The following is a 16,857-nucleotide window of genomic DNA, read 5'->3' as shown; positions in this document are numbered from 1 at the left end:
AGTTGTCCCTACTGAAATAATAGTTTCAGTACTTATGAACACTTTTTCACTAAGTAGTTATAGCGTCTAGCGTCCAAAGCCAAATATCTCTCTATTACAAACAATTCCACTACATTTTATTTGACAAAATGCAAAAACCTTGCACTCATTAGAAAGTAGTTAGCCACTGTGGGAACAATTATCTGTGAGACCTCTTTTTTATTATCCAAGATGAATAGGAGACATTATTTACAGATTAGTGGAATCAGATTTTGGAAGCAAAATGAAAAATGGAAGCTCTGCCCATGTATTAATGCATGGCCAGTTAGTTAGATCAACAGTGGACACATTCCCAATACCAAGAATGATATAAAAATAAAATAAAATAGCGTAATACTATAAAACATGTAGCTTACTTTGTGCTTTTTCACAGAAGTTTATCTGAAAGCCTAAAGCAAAAAAGATAAGTTCTAGTTCATTTACTGAAAATTACAGATTTTCATAACCTTTAAAATTCACATTTCATGTTCATTTAAAAAAACCCTGAAACACCATAAAAGGTCTGACAAAAGCAAAATAACTGCCAGAGTTACAAATAAAGGTTCCAATAATCTCAGTTTTGTCAATATCTAATGCCTTTTGGAAAAGTCAGGGTTGCACTACACTGTCCAAAACATCAGTAAAGGATCAGATGGCTATCCAAATCTGGTCAACAACAGAGGTTAAGTATTAGTTTGTTGTTAACTTAACAAAATGTTAAGAACAAATGGAGTTTTTTTGATAGTAAGGTTCCCATATGATGTCTTCTGTAGCAACAATCTTGAAGTTAACTTAAAAACTTGAAAATAAATGCATTACGGAGATTTCTCTCCTCAAATTTAGAGTTCTGCTTTAAAAGATGGGAACTGCTGCCTCTGGATATAAATGTGCAAGTTCCATTGTCATGACTTTCACAGCGTTATCATTCACACAATCAGAATTATGTATATCTGACTATACTTTTCCATGACAACTACATACAGGCAGATGTTTCTCCAATTTGCATAAATTATGCAGATAAAACCCATTTGCCTAATTTGTTTATTTTGCATTATTAATTTAGGCCATTTCTAGTAGTTGTGAGGAGGGGCAAGCAAATATCCAAGGCACTGACACTCCAATTTCTCCCCACTCAAAGTCTTGTTAAGCCCCTCTCTCGCTTATTTCTCTTAAGCATTGTCTGCATATTTAAAGGATATCTTCCCAACTATTTTAAATGAAACTTGAGAATTTCAAGCTGCTGAATTATGTGCCTAATACTATACTTGTCACAGAACTGTGGTTAATGCAATAAAAACACACACTTTAAGACCTGATCAGAAGGCTCTTATCATAATATTGTAAGTAGAATTGAGGCTATAGTAACTTGATGAGGGCCACTCAGTAGTCCATGGAAGTCCAGTTAGAACTGACAGTTCAGTTCTAACTCTCAATCCACCAGACAGTATAGATTACCTATAGTCAACTGGTCAATGGAGAGAGCAATCCTATGGCTACTATACAGTGTCTAGAAGGCCATAAGATTTCTCAGTTCCCGAGAACCAAGGTCGGAGCCAGCTCTCCAACCGCGGTTGCCAGGAACCACACTTCCTGCCCCCTCCCCTGCCCCCTCATGGGTGGCACGGTTCTTGTCAGTCTCTGTACTCAGAAATGGAGTGCGGGGCGGATGAATAGGAGGCATTCCCAGTGGTGGGGAGGGGACTGCGGAAGCCATTTACACAGCTTCCTATGCACCGCGCAGCCTCCCCACCTCTTGCTCCAATGAGCCCTGGCTAGACAACCAAAATCAGCTGTCTAGCCACAAAGGCAGGGCGGGCGGAGCACGGAGGAGAGGATCCCCACTGTGCTCTGCCTACCTTGCACAGGGTAGTCAGCCACCTCCAACTTCAGAGGCGGCCGACTATCCCAATAGGATTGTGCCCTAAGATGATATGCTTGCACCAGATGCAGTGGTGATAATTCATAGGTGTATAAATGTGAATGATGAAAATAGCAGCCTTCTCTGCTAACCTTTGGGACCTCTACCATCATAATTGAGAACATAATAATAACCTGGCTGCAACAGTCTATCCAGTTGAATACTCTGTTTCCAGCAGGGACCAGCCAGATATCCTAAGAAGCTCACAGGCAAAGCATTAATGTAATCTAGTGATCAGAGATACACTGCCTTTAATAATGAAGGCTCCACTTATAGTTATGGACCAAACGATCTTCCATTATTATCTAATACATATTCTGGCCAGTATTTTTAAAGTATCCATCTGATATGGTATAAGCAAAGAATCGCACAGATGATGTCTCTGTCTTAACTGGCCGTTTTTCTGCAATTGTTGGCAAGGAGTTTCAGCATCACATGTATTTGGCTTCCCCTTCATTATGTTACTCTTCTCTTTTACAACAAGACTCATATAAATCTCAGCTTAGAAACTGGAAAGAAAAAACACACGTATTAAGGCCACCTCCTATATTCTTTCTGGCACTTGACAAACATCTATGAGAATAAAAGCGCTGAGCTAGCTTTCCTATTCAATGCCACAGCAAAGGCTTCAAACTGAAGAAAAACTGCACCAATTTAAATCTCTTTACTTATAAAACTGAATACATATGTGTTCATCTCAGCCAATAGCAAGAGTAAGAAATGACACCCTTTGATATTTGACAGAAGAGGCGCGAGCAATGTCTAGATGCACAATGTGAAAAATTCATTGAACTCTCCAGGGTGGCCTGCTAATATACTTGTTCGTTTCTGAAAAGATGCAGGAACAAATAAAATATCCTGCAAATGTTATGAAGTAAAATGAGGTAAAATCAAGTTAAGAGTATATAACTTAAAATGTTGTTGCTGTCAGTTAAAAAATAATTGCTGGTTCTGACAGGGTTTTGCTCATTCAGAAAGCTAAAACAAGCTCATGCAAACACTCAGTTGCAAGTTGGAAACAAGCAAGTTGAAATCATATGCAAATCAAAAGGAAAGAATCTACTCTTTGGCATTTGACAACAGCTTGGAAGCACACTGAGCCCACTCATACAGCTTAACATTTGCTACCCAGCACTAAAAACTACACTCCCTCATGTTCTACCATCTTTCGTGAGGGAGAGAAAGAGACTACCAATGAACAATTCAAAACATATGGTATTACAGGAGGCTACCTGGGGCTGAAAGATATTTACTTGGAGGCAGAGAAGCAATCAGGATGCTCTCACAGTAAAGTACCTGATAATCTTTCAGAGTGTACCATTCAATAGTTACAAATAAGGACCTTTCAGATCTACAGGGAGCAATGCTCACCTCTCGCCAACAAATTTCCACTACGACAGGATACTTCACCATGTCCAAATTCTACAAGCAGAGAGAAATTAAAAAAAACTATTTTTGTATTTTGTGCTAACTTCAAAATTTGGAGGGGTTGCTGACACTTTGGACTAAAATAAGGTAATGAAAAGATAAAAAGAGGGTTCACAAAGAAAAGCAGAAGCAGAAGACTATAGTAGTAAAGAACTTGATATTAGGAGGCATGGTTCAAGAGCTTAGAGGATTGTGTTCATTAACCAATTGGAAGCAATACAGAATCCAATTCATCAAAGTGTTTTGAGCCTTTAATACAGAGGTAGGCAACCTGATGCCCTCTAGATGTTTTGGACTACAACTCCCATCAGCCAATGGTCATGGATTATTGGAGTTGTAATCCAAAATATTAGGGGGCACCAGGTTGCCCACCTCTGCTTTAAAAATACTACAAGCGAGAAGGATCTTGGAATTGTTGTCGATCACAAGCTGAATATGAGCCAACAATGTGATGTGGCTGCAAAAAAAGGCAAATGCTATTTTGGGCTGCATTAATTAATAGAAGCATAGCTTCCAAACCCTGGGAAGTACTAGTTCCCCTCTACTCAGCACTGGTTAGGCCTCATCTTGAGTATTGTGTCCAGTTCTGGGAACCACACTTTAAGAAGGATGCAGACAGGCTGGAGAGGTTTCAGAGGATGGCAACAAAGATGATCAGGGGACTGGAAACAAAGCTCTATGAAGGGAGACTGAAAGAACTGGGCATGTTTAGCATTGAGAAGAGACGACTGAGGGGAGATCACAGAGAGGAAGGCCAGGATTTCTTCTCGATCATGCCAGAGTGCAGGACACAGAATAATGGGTTCAAGTGACAGGAAGCCAGATTCCAGCTGAACATCAGGAAAAACTTCCTGACTGTTAGAGCAATATGACAATGGAACCAATTACCTAGGGAGATGGTGGGCTCTCCCACACTGGAGGCATTCAAGATGAAGCTGGACGGCCGTCTGTCAAGGATGCTTTGACTTAGATTCCTGCATTGAGCAGGGGGTTGGACTCGACAGCCTTATAGGCCCCTTCCAACCTTACTATTCGATGATTCTAAGAATGGCTACATGTTTCCAAGACTTTGTATAAACAGAACAGCTATAAACTTGCTATGGTTCTGAAACAGTCACCAGAACCTGCCTGTGAATTAGAATCCCATGCAGATTTCTCAGGCTCTTATTATTAACCACCTTAAGCCTTAGCATGATTTGCTCTCTGAGCAACTCTGGGGGAAAAAATATTTTTAAAAATCAAAATATTTTTAAAAATCAAAAAGCCCTGATAAGACAGTGGGTCATATTACTGCTTCAAGCCAAGGAGTCACAGGAATAAACTCCTAGTCCTATATTACATTTTCAAGCACTAAATTCTCTTTAACCTAGAAATGCACAGAAACATTTTCCAAGAGAAGTAATACAGCACTATGCAAACATCTAAAGCTCAGGACAGTAATGAAGTCTATCAAATAAATCAATATCCAAGGGGTCATTCAAGAAGGGCTTAATGAACTCTTCATTTGCTTTAAATTACCTTTCTTCCTATGTATGCAGTTCATCTACTTTTGCTGATGACTGAAAACTTCCTACGCTTGGCTTTATACCATGCATTCTATAAAATTCGTACGTTGTGGACAATGAAGGAGGGGAAAAGTATCTGTGAGCTGAACAATTCCAGTGTGCCACTCATCATCTGAATATATCTAGGGAACAGGAAATATCTGTGGATTTACCATTTCCAAGATACTCTCATCTGAAAGAGCCCAGTGATAGGATAAGCTTATCTATTCTTATAATAGTAAATGTGCACATATGGCAAGTGAAAAACCTACAGGACTACTTCTGACCCTGAACCACAATTTATGACTCTGATCCAAAGATCCACAAGACCTCCAATGTTCACATGGAGCTCTCAATCATGCAACCTTCCCCACTCACTTCAGTGATGATATTTGTGAGACCTGTGCATACTTACTGAAGCAGCAACCTATCTCACACACATGAATCGGGGTCTGCATAGATCTACTGATCTGTTAGCACCTTGCTGAGTTGAGTTTACAACGGGAGTGTGAAACAGGTTTTATATATGCAATAAAATAAAGTTTTCTGTTTTAAGAACTATATAAGCTTGTGTTTTCCAATTCAACTCATGTTCCCCATCCTAATACAGCCTGATAAAAGTCATGAGAAAGAACTTAGTATGGTGCTAGATATTTTTAAAAAAATAAATCTAGTGTAAAAGCCCTATTCAATTCTAAATCAACAAGTTTTAGAAGGTTATGCAGCCTGCATTGAAAACACAGCTTTCCTTACAAAATAACCAATGCATACACATGAAGCTGACTCAGATAAATGTTTTAAATAATGGGTGGTATCCAATTAACCCATCCCACCAAAAGAACCAGCAGAACAGGGAGGGGGTTGATTTCCCCTTCCCTCTGGAACTCCACACATACTCTCAACATCTGCTCTAGAGAGTTGGGGAACCCCCTGGAGCAGATGTGGGAGGACTGCAAAGGGCAGGAGACGAAGGGAAAGTCCTGTTGCCTGACACTAGATTTTGTCCAAATACTTTTTAATACTGATTTGCTTAGTTTATTTTTCATTCATCATAGCCCTTGACCAAACCAGTTGATGAGTATCACTATGTTCACCATATGGGTTTTTTTGCCTGGAAGATAACACATGGGGCAGGGGCAACAATACACTACAAGTATTTACAACACACTGAAAGCAGTCAGGTGACAGGATGGAAGAAAGCCACTTGGTTTTTTGCTCAAGAGCAGCACTTTTGGGCAGCCTGTACCCAGGTAAAGAGAATTTGTTCGATATAATGAATGAAGACTGGACACTTCCCATATTGTGATTTTATATTAAGTCACGATTGTACTTTTACAGTTTACTGGTATAATCACTCACTGCTAATCCAAATGTGTCTACTCATAAAAAGATGGAGATATAGCTCAACTCCACAGAGTGGTTCAGCGTAGCCTTGCAGTAAGCTTTGGTTTGCGATGAGCAGGTTTAAAACTCTATCCCACATTACTATTTTAGGCACAAGAGTGATTTGAGAGACACTTCCCTGACTTAACATTGTAATGGGACCAAAATCCTGCCCTTCAATGTGGGCTATTTACAAACTAATCCAGGGTAACTAATGCTTTTTCCCATGAGATGACACTGATAGGTAATCAGAACATAAATACCACAATATAGTGGTTTTCTTGAGCACCCACAAGGTCAGTAATTAATGGAAGTTAAATCCTGGGTGCTCACAGTACTGTTTCTACTGTTTGAGAAATGGAAGAATGTATTTCTTCCTATCATTCTATTCTTTTCACATGATATTACTTGGGAATAATACTAGGAGTAATTTCAGCCTAAAAACAGAGGAAAAGTCTTGCACCCTGTTATATAAATCAATACTTTGAGATCCCAGCCTAAAAACACTGGGCAGATTAGCAGGCAAGGAATAGTGAAACAAAGGGAGTATCTTGCTACAAGAGTTATTAACAGTCTAATTAACCATGTCTAAGAATTAGACTGAACATGCCAGCAGCATCAAGAACACTTTTTTTTCTAGTTACACACAGTAACTAAGTGAGTATCAAACTGCACTTGCAGGTGCTAAACCAAAAAGAATATACTGTGACAAAAAGGTAGGATGTTTACAGGAGCATCAAACCTGCACAAGGAACCATCTGCCTCTCATGTAATTACCTAATCAAGAGTAGTGGGAGTTTGAATAAAAATGGAACACCTCACTCTACTGGAGCCTTACTCCATCTAGTACAGCTTCAGATACAAGCTTAGATAAATGTGCTAATAAAGGGGATCTTACAATGAATATGTAGTTTCTGAAATATTGGCCTTGTACATTGCTCCTAAAAAAACTAAATAGGAGGCTGGTCTTCAGTGCCAACTCAGCATTAAAATTCAGCAATATCCACTATTTTAGTGTGGGTATATACTAGGGTTGCTTCAAACACAGCAAAATCCCTATGTGGGAAGTGTGTCTATGTAAGAAATAGAATGCGTTAAATGGATTGTCATACCTGACCATCACAACCACATGTATTCTACTGCATGTACATACACTGGGAAGTGGCAATCACAACTTCCGAGCATACAATGAACACATAATGCTGCCCGACTCTGTCAGATCACTAGTCCATATAACTAAATACAGTCTACTACTCTGACTAGCAGCAGTTTTCTTAGGTCCCAGACAGATCAATTTAACAGCTCATCTACTAGAAATCCCTTGAATTGGAGATGCTAGGGATTAAATCCACGATCCTGTACATGCAAAGCATGGCAGGCTTTCTGGGGTCGCTAGTTACAACAATTCAGTGCCAACACTGAAAACACCGTGCCCAAGGTCCAGTAGTGATCAGATGCATCAGGAGTTGGAATAGATTATTATGGATTAAGATAATGTCATCCTTCACTGGCCTCCCACAGTACCATTCGTAGTTTCAAGAGTACAAATGTTATGCCATGTTCATTAATGCCATGTTCATATTTATATGCTACGAATTTTTAACTTCCAGATATTGAATGGATTTGTAAAGAATACAGTGTTAAGAACAATGCTGAGTTTAGGTTGTAAACATTTAAGATACACACTCTGCTCAAAATTTAAAATGCTTTTCCTAATATAGAGATGCTCACGTATCCCTCTCCAGAGCTTTTGTAAGTACACAGAAATAGAGAGCGATTCTTGTGGGTATAGTCAAAACTATGTGGTAGCAACCCCATGTATTTTCTCATAAATGACTTGCTCAATATGCACACAAAGACGCTGAGAAAAGTATCTCTCATCTTCCACCCACATTCATGCACACTGCATCCTCCTTAATACTTAAACACACCTAGGAACAATATGCTACTCCCTTCCTTCACATTCCTCTATGGAAAGAAGTGCTCAAGAACCACTCTCCTCATGCATTTCCCATCCACCTGCTAACCTTCAATTTCAGAAAGGCACAGCTTATATCTAACCTATATATTCAGGTTTGCACTTATTAAAAGGTACACCACCTCCCCCACGCCTCCATACAAGGACCCTTATCCAGCATGCTTTACGCCTACATCCCCCTGCCCCAGGACAATTACACACCGTAGAAAACATGCTGTAACCCCTTCCCGACCCTAACACATGCATTCTCTCTTACACATACCTTGTCAGTCAACCCCACGTCATATCCCTAGCAAATGCTCAACTTGCTCTACCTTTGCACTCACACGCCTTGTATATGGCATATTAATAATGGCTTCTCAATAGTGATCGCACCCTACCAACTGGACTCCACACACCGTCCCCGTGCTTACACCCTGGGATAAGTCCCCAACCCTCCTTTACTCACGTACCCGGAAATCGCCCACATATCCTTACAGATCAGTCTGCTCCAGACCGACGGAAGGCCCAGAGTTTTCTAGAGATCATCCTCTCTCAGCTGTACGCGTGTTTACACGTACATATGCATACACATTAACACTCCTCACACCAGCTCGTTCACTCCTTTATTCTTGTCGCCCATAACCCCCCTCCTCTTGCGCCTATTTACACACGAAGCTGCCTCGTCTCCCTACATACACACCACACCCCTTCCCACCGAATTCACACGCTATAAAGCTGTTGTGTCGAAGCGGGTCTTCCGACTCAACCTTCTCCGCCTCCTCTTTCCCGAAGCGCGCTCTTGGGCCTATTCATCCTCGGGAGAGGCCTGGTCCTCCTCTGCCCAGCTCGGGCGCTCCCTCCTGTCCTTCCTTCCAGCCAGCCAGCCAGCCAGCCAGGCGGGCGGGCGGGCGGGCGGGCGGCTCGTACAAGGAGAAGGCCGGGGGCTGAAACGCGGCCTAGAGCCGGGGGGGGGGTCGCTCCGGGCCCTGTTCCCGCTCCCGAGGCGCGCTCCCTTACCCTGCATGCTGCTGACTGTAGTGTGCGCCGCCTGGGACCCGCCGCCGGAGCCAGAGCCAGGACCGGGGCTGGGAGCCGCCATTGTGCAGCGCGCCAGACGCTGAGGGAGGGAGAGATAGATGGACGGACGGCGGGAGGGAGGGAGAGAGGCTGCAATGCAGCAGAAAAGCGCAGCGGGCCGACCCCCTCCCCGTCCCGCGCGCCCGTCCGCCCGCCCGCGGCTCCTCGCTCGCTCCCGCCTCAGCCCCAGGCAGCTGGCGGGACACCCAGAGCCCCGGTTCGGGACAACAGGCGCCAGCCTCCCTGGCCCCGACCGACCCAAACCACCGCCAGTCTCCCTCTCCGAGCTGGTGGAGCTCCGTTTCCCTCCGTCGTTTCCTCCCACCCTCACGGCATAAGTATAACCCCTCCCAGGCAGCGGGCGGAACGGATGATGCCTCCGACTACTTCGCCCAAAAAGACAAGCAAGGGAGGGACGAAGGAAGGAAGGAAGGGGGGAAAAAGGGGGGGGGGAGCCCGCCAAAGCTTCCACCCCAGAACTGGGTATCTTGATATACAAACGGGAATGCTTGGTCTAGGGAGCAGACGTATCCTGTGGTCCCTTCTTCGCGGTGCCTGTTCTGTAAACAGGCTCTGTTTGCCTCATATGCTTATAAACATGTATTGGTTTGACCATAAAAGCTCCCCGACAGCATCCTAACCATGAGCAGGCTGAAGACCGCTTAGGACAGAACTCCTTCCTGCCTTGCACGTTGTCCCATCATCACTTTGTAGCACTTCAACGTACAAGGTGGTTTACAATTGTTTGTTTAGGATGGCCTGCATGAGGTAGACTAAGACGAGAGAAGGGCAAAGTTTGAGTGCTTGATGGAAATTGGTAACAGGGACCATGCCACCTAGGTCAAAAAACATGCCAAGTCCATGTGCAGAGATCAGGCCTGTTAAACTACTGCCAGGCTTAAGCTGAGTGTGACCTAAAACATAGCCACCACTCACTCTGGGTAGCACATTGTGGGGGGGAAATTGACAATGGTGAGCAAACGGTATATGAAGGAAGCAGTGCTGGAATTAAAGAGGCAAAGGTAAGGGACCATTAATAAAGCCCACGAAATTCCAAAGCTAAGAGAGCAGGGCAGGCTACTTCTAGCCCCACTGTAATTCAAGTACTGCTAGGATTCCCCAGAACATGGTATGAAAACCACTGGTGAGGGAGAAAAACATGTCTACACTCTGATGTGTAGTTTGCGCATGTGTCTGCTTCACTGTGTATGCATATATTATTTGTCTTAAAACATTTATACCCCACATTTCCAACTGGGAACTCAAGGTGGCTAACAGCCTCCATTAAAGCCATCCTTACAATTAAAAAAAACCCCCACTAAATATTAAAGCACAAAAATAGCAGCAGATGATAAAACTACACCAGTCAAAATATTTAAAATATTCAAGAGGCAGAATAAAAATTACTAAATGCCTTCTGAAAAAGGAAGGCCTTCACCAGCTTCCAGAATATTAATGTGGAAGTGAGATGGGCCGCCCTTAGCAGAGAGCTCTTCAGCCTAGGCACAGTCACTGAAAAGCCACTCTGCCTATATGAACATCTTCCCAGTTGCTCCCTTCCCAATGTACATACACTCCATTAGGCAGATATGCATGCTATCTTCATCTGGTGATGTATTTGTTCTTACTCATGTAGATAAAATATTGCGTGTGAAATTGCTCTTCAGGCTGCAGTCACACTTAATGGGGAGTAAGACTCAGTAACTTGCTGGGGCTTACTTCTGAATAAATATGCTTGGAAATACACTACTTGATGTTTTGCCCTTTTCTGCCTTGTGTGCACTCTGCTTTGTCATCTAATGCAGAATCCCACTCTTCTGAAGTGCTAGGGTCCAATATATACACAGCTATATGACATCTGGACAAAGGTGTAAAAAAAAAAAAAAAGATTGGGTTTTCACAAGTAAATTTGAAAAAGAGCAAGAGAAAGGATCATGTTTCGAACTAACAGCTCCTCTCTAGGTCAACCGATTGGTCAACCGATTGGTTCAAAATTGGGAAAGGAGTACGAGAAGGATGCATATTGTCGCCCTGCTTATTTAACTTATATGCAGAGTACATCATGAGAAATGCCGGGTTGGATGAATCACAGGTCGGAATTAAGATTGCTGGGAGAATTGTCAACAACCTCAGATACGCAGACGACACCACCCTAATGGCAGAAAGCGAAGAGGATCTAAAGAGCCTCTTGTTGAGGGTGAAAGTGGAGAGTGCAAAAGCTGGTTTGAAACTCAACATTAAAAAAACGAAGATCATGGCATCTGGCCCCATCACTTCCTGGCATATAGAAGGGGAAGAAATGGCAGCAGTGACAGATTTTATTTTCTTGGGCTCCAAGATCACCGCAGATGGTGACTGTAGCCATGAAATTAAAAGACGCTTGCTCCTTGGGAGGAAAGCTATGGCAAACCTAGACAGCATAGTAAAAAGCAGAGACATCACCTTGCCGACAAAGATTCGTATAATCAAAACTATGGTTTTCCCAGTAGCAACGTATGGCTGTGAGAGCTGGACTATAAGGAAGGCTGAGTGCCGAAGAATTGATGCTTTCGAACTGTGGTGCTGGAGAAGACTCTTACAAGTCCCCTGGACTGCAAGGAGGTCAAATCAGTCCATCCTAAAGGAAATCAACCCTGAGTGCTCATTGGAAGGACAGATCCTGAAGCTGAAGCTCAAATATTTTGGCCACCTAATGCGAAGAGAAAACTCCCTGGAAAAGACTCTGATGCTGGGAAAGATTGAAGGCAAAAGGAGAAGGGGACAGCTGAGGATGAGATGGCTAGATAGCATAACCGATGCAATGAATATGAACTTGAGCACGCTCCGGGAGAGAGCAGAGGACAGGAAGGCCTGGCGTGTTATGGTCCATGGGGTCACAAAGAGTCGGACACGACTGACTGAACAACAACTACAAATAGATAACCACTTCTGCTTCCCAAAAATGTATGTATCTTTTAAGTTTTGAGCCATCACCAGTTTAAAGTCTTGTTAAAAGATAAACATGATGTCAAAAACTGAACTAGCAGGGCCCTATGGATCATCTAACCCAACCTGTTTCCTGGAATGAAGATACCCTGTACTTAAATAATATCTTAAAAGCAATAGTTAAGATGTTTTTATCCAAGCAGACACTGAGAAATTTTAGTGGACCAATCCCTTGTTTTAAAGCTGTTTTTAGCTGCTGTGTCTGTATTTAACTTTATTACACTGTTTACATTTTAAGGATGTAGTTTGATTCTAACTTGTAAGCTACCCTGAGCATTGTGTCTACATTGGAAGAGCAAAGTGTAAGTCCCTTGTAAATAAATAAATAAGATCCCCCTTGTTTCTTGAAAACTTTACAACAGAGGATTTCACAGACTTCCTATGCGCCCTGTTCCAGTACTCTAACTGCTTTTATAGGAAGCATTTTCTTGTATTTTCACTATTCTCTTGTATTTTAAATCTCTTGCTTCTTTCCTAGCCTCAGTGATTATGGAGAATATTTTCCCTTGTCTTTCTAATTTTTCCCTGTGATCACAATACTCATTCTTTTCTTAACTTCTAGGCCTTTTCCAATTCTAAATCCTTTCCAGTTAGATAATAAAACATTAGACCTTGAAATGTGTTGATTACAATGGAATGAATGATCTCAGTTGGGAGTCCCCTGGACTGCAAGGAGGTCAAATCAGTCCATACTAAAGGAAATCAACCCTGAGTGCTCATTGGAAGGACAGATCCTGAAGCTGAAGCTCAAATATTTTGGCCACCTAATGCGAAGAGAAAACTCTCTGGAAAAGACCCTGATGCTGGGAAAGACTGAAGGCAAAAGGAGAAGGGGACGGCAGAGGATGAGATGGCTAGATAGCATCACTGATGCAATGAATATGAACTTGAGCACACTCCGGGAGAGAGCGCAGGACAGGAAGGCCTGGCATGCTATGGTCCATGGGGTCACGAAGAGTCGGACACGACTGAACAACAACAAATGCAAGGTTGCATCACAGGATTCTTTCCTATGATGCAACTTTGAATGGCAATACATTATGTAAATGAGTCATATCTGTTCTTTGAAGGTTTCATGTTCTGTAACATTTTCACAAATAGTTAAACTACAAGTAGTATTTGGAAGAAAAATCGCATGAGTAATGAAGTGTATGTTCACACATGCCCTGACTTTCCTGATACTCTCAAATACAGCTGACATTTTAAAAATAAGGACAGCAGTCTTCGTAAATTCTCATTGATAGTTATTATTAATTTCATTTCTATACTGCCCAATAGCTGAAGCTCTTTTGTTCCATTCCAGGCCCCTCCATTAAATTCTGAATTACCCCATTTCTTCCACTTTTTGTTCAAATGAACTTCAACTTCCCCCACTCCTTCTTTTATGTTTATCCCTGTTACTTCTTTAGTCCCATGGGAGGAGAGCAGGTTCTTCTAGCACCAATTTTCCTTGTTTTCTATTTCCATTAATTTACAGTTCAGCTCAACATACCGAATCTCATCAACCCCAGTTCCAAAGTCCCTGTTCTCGGACTTTCCTCAGTACCTTTGCTATCGTCCTTATGGTGCCAATGCCTAATCCACATTCCATCTGTTTTCCTTTCCCCAAATATCCCTAGCCTAGAATTGAGCCTAGGAAAAGAATCATACCTTCTTTTCCTAAATTAGTTACCCTGATCTCTTGTTTCTTCTTGTGAGCCTACTCTTTTCTGGAGTTCCCATACTAATAATCCATCTAATAGTAAACTGTCTTGACTTCACAGGATGTTGGGAAATTGTCCTAACAGATATGTAAGTGGACTATAGTTCCCAGAATGCTTAACAAAAAGCCAAACCCAGAATACTGCTCTAAGACAAGATAGGAAATGTAGCAATTCATTGCAAATGCTCTGATCAGAACAGCATGTCTTTGTTTAGTCCATTTCACTACATTAACACAGTTTCCCACTATAGCTTTTTGGTTTCCCTGATCAAGTTCACACTATTCTCATTGTGCTCTAATAGTCTGGAAGCAAATAGTAATAAAGTGGCATCGAATAATATTTAGCTATCATGTCTAAGGGCGCAATCCTATGGCCGCACTCCGAGCTTGGTTCCCTGAGAACTGACCTCCACCCCCTCCCACGCTGCCTGATAGGCAGCGTGGAACAGCCCCACGCTCTGTGCTCAGAAGAGAAGCGCAGAGCAACAAAAACAGGGCTTTCATGGGGGCATGTCGGGGCGGGGAAGTCAGAAATGCTGGTACGACACATCCTACGTGTCGTCCGACTGCCGCTTCCCACAGTCCGAGGTCCCACAGCAAGGCAGCCGAAATTGGCTGTAAATGCAGGGTGGCTGAAGTGTGGAGGAGATCCTGTCTGCGTTGTTTGCCTCCAAGTTTGGAGGTGGCCACCTATCCCGATAGGATTGCGCCCGGTCCATAGCTGTTGATAAATCCATCTGCCTTGGTGAATTTGTCAAATCTTCATTTAAAGTCATTTCATTCAGTGGCCATCACCAGATCTTGTGGCAATTGAATTCTATGTTAATTAGGTGTTCTGTGAAGTATTTTCTTTATCCTGAATCTACTGTCTATCAATTTCCTTAAGTTCTAGTATTATGAGACAGAAAACTTCCTCCCTATCCACTTTCCCTATACAATGTATATGTAACCCTCTACAATATATTTCCTTAGCTGTTGTTTGTCTAAATTAAAACTCCCAGCTCTTCTAGCCTTTCCTTGTTGGGAAGGTGGTCCAACCCTTTGGTCATTTTGGTTCCCCTTTTCTACACCTACAGCTCTACTATATCTTTTTTTTATATGCGGAAACAGAACTGTACACAGACTTCCAAATGTGACCACAACATATTTACTTATATTTCATTCATTTAAATATTTATACCCTGTCCTCACAAGGCCGCTTCCAAAAATAGATAAAAACAATTACAATAAAAATAGAACATACAAATTAAACCTAAATGCCAGATAAAAGACAACCTAAGGTCTGCATGAGAGAGATCAAACCAGTGAGGCTTAAGCATAAAAGTCCAAGGAGGATTAAACATTAAAAAGGAAAAAGTTAAACAGGGAAGTCTAAAGTGAAACAAATGAGTTTTAGATACCATTTAAAAACAACTAAAGAGGATGCCTGAAAAAGATCTCTAGGGAGGGAATTCTGCAGAGATGGGGAGATGACCACTAAAAAGTCTCTCTCCCTGGTGGCTGCCAACTTGACCTTTCCTGGTAGAACAGAGAGCAGAACTTCTGAGGCTCCTCTTAGATCCCGAGCAGGTATGTATGGGTATAGGATGGTCCTTCAGATTACCTAGTCCTAAACCCTTTAGGGCACAATCCTATGCATGTTTAGACTGAAAAAAAGCCCTACAACTCCCAGCATTCCCCAACTAGCCATCCTGGCTGGGGAATGCTGAGAGTTGTAGGATTTTTTTTCTGTCAAAATATGCATAGGATTGTGTCCCAAGGGTTTTAAAGATCAAAACCAGCAGCACCTTGAATTGAGCCTGGAAACAAATTGGTAATTCCTTCAAATTAACATAGCACAAATTTATGTGATCTTGTTTTATATGGTATCTGTTTCTAACCATAAACTTCCCATTGATTTGAATTAAGCACATATAATACTTTGCTTCTAAATTTTCAACTTGGATGTAACCCCTGTTTATTCTAATAACTTATTTCCAAGTAATATGTTTTTGTAAACTGCCCTGAAAACTCTGCTGAAGGGTAGTGTATACATGTTTTAAATAAACAAACATGTCTTCTTGGGATCAGTATGTGTTTTGGATCAGGGTGTGTATTTCCAGTTCAATTGGCAAAATCTTCCAAAATAGCTGGAATCCAGGCAAGAATTTAAAAGTGAATATACAAACAAAGGTTGCAGGAAGCATCTTTAATTGGGTTTGTGTATGAAAAAGCTCGTGTCAGCATAAACCAGCCTCTTGCTGATATGCCCTGGTGTCATTTGACAGACCTGCTGGAAGCAAAATGAAAATAAATAACGTGCTGCGAATCCAAATAACGGGAATAAAACATTGCTGTAAATTAACACGCAAAATATTACCCCGTCTTGGGTTCACCGCATCTTCATACAGTTCTTTTTGTGATCCTACGACCAGCTTCATTTGCTGCTAGCCGAGTGATTTCAGAGAACCCTTGCAGGCACCTACCCAGTTAAGGCTGAAGTTCTGCTGGCTTGAAACGGAAGATGCGGCCAGGTCAGCTTCAAAACAGCGGAAGCTCTGACAGATGGCCGGCAGAGCGATCTCCTTTCTTGCAGCCACCAAGCCCTTACTCTGTATTGATAGAAGCTCCCGAAGAGGGCCACCAAATTAGCTACCTGCCAATAACGCGCTGCTACGTCTGATGAGCCGCTGCACGGAATGGCTGCGTCGCCCCGCCTCTTGGCCGGGGGCTGGGCCCGCTGAATGGTTCCCTGCGTTGAGCGAGAGACAGTCGGCAACTGCCCTGCCCCCTTCGTGGGGAGCTGGGGGCGCTGGGCGGCGTCCGAAATCGCCACAGCCGGGAGTGGGGTGGGCGTGTAGCG

At 42.4% G+C, this 16,857-nt stretch overlaps 1 protein-coding gene across 12 annotated transcripts in view; it reads right to left on the bottom strand.

Annotated features, from left to right (window-relative positions):
- The window catches only part of MAP2K4 (mitogen-activated protein kinase kinase 4), an 83,004-nt gene extending 66,213 nt beyond the window's left edge, over positions 1-16,791 (bottom strand). For 5 of the 12 annotated variants that reach the window (XR_014788317.1, XR_014788319.1, XR_014788318.1 and 2 more), the window contains exons 1-2: positions 9,269-9,723; positions 396-428 (exon numbers count right to left, since the gene is read on the bottom strand). Coding sequence is in view for 5 of the 12 variants with exons in the window: in XM_084838306.1 (XP_084694432.1) it covers positions 396-428; positions 9,269-9,350 (115 nt within the window). In the remaining 7 variants the exon portion in view is untranslated. The other 7 variants (XM_084838308.1, XM_084838313.1, XM_084838309.1 and 4 more) reach the window with 6 other exon arrangements.
- Positions 16,792-16,857: the final 66 nt, after the last annotated feature.

Source organism: Heloderma suspectum, chromosome 2 (assembly GCF_057233095.1).
Source record: "Heloderma suspectum isolate Gila_16-S chromosome 2, 16-S_ref, whole genome shotgun sequence".
Taxonomy (NCBI): domain Eukaryota; kingdom Metazoa; phylum Chordata; class Lepidosauria; order Squamata; family Helodermatidae; genus Heloderma; species Heloderma suspectum.
This window is presented reverse-complemented; position numbering and strand designations above follow the sequence as displayed.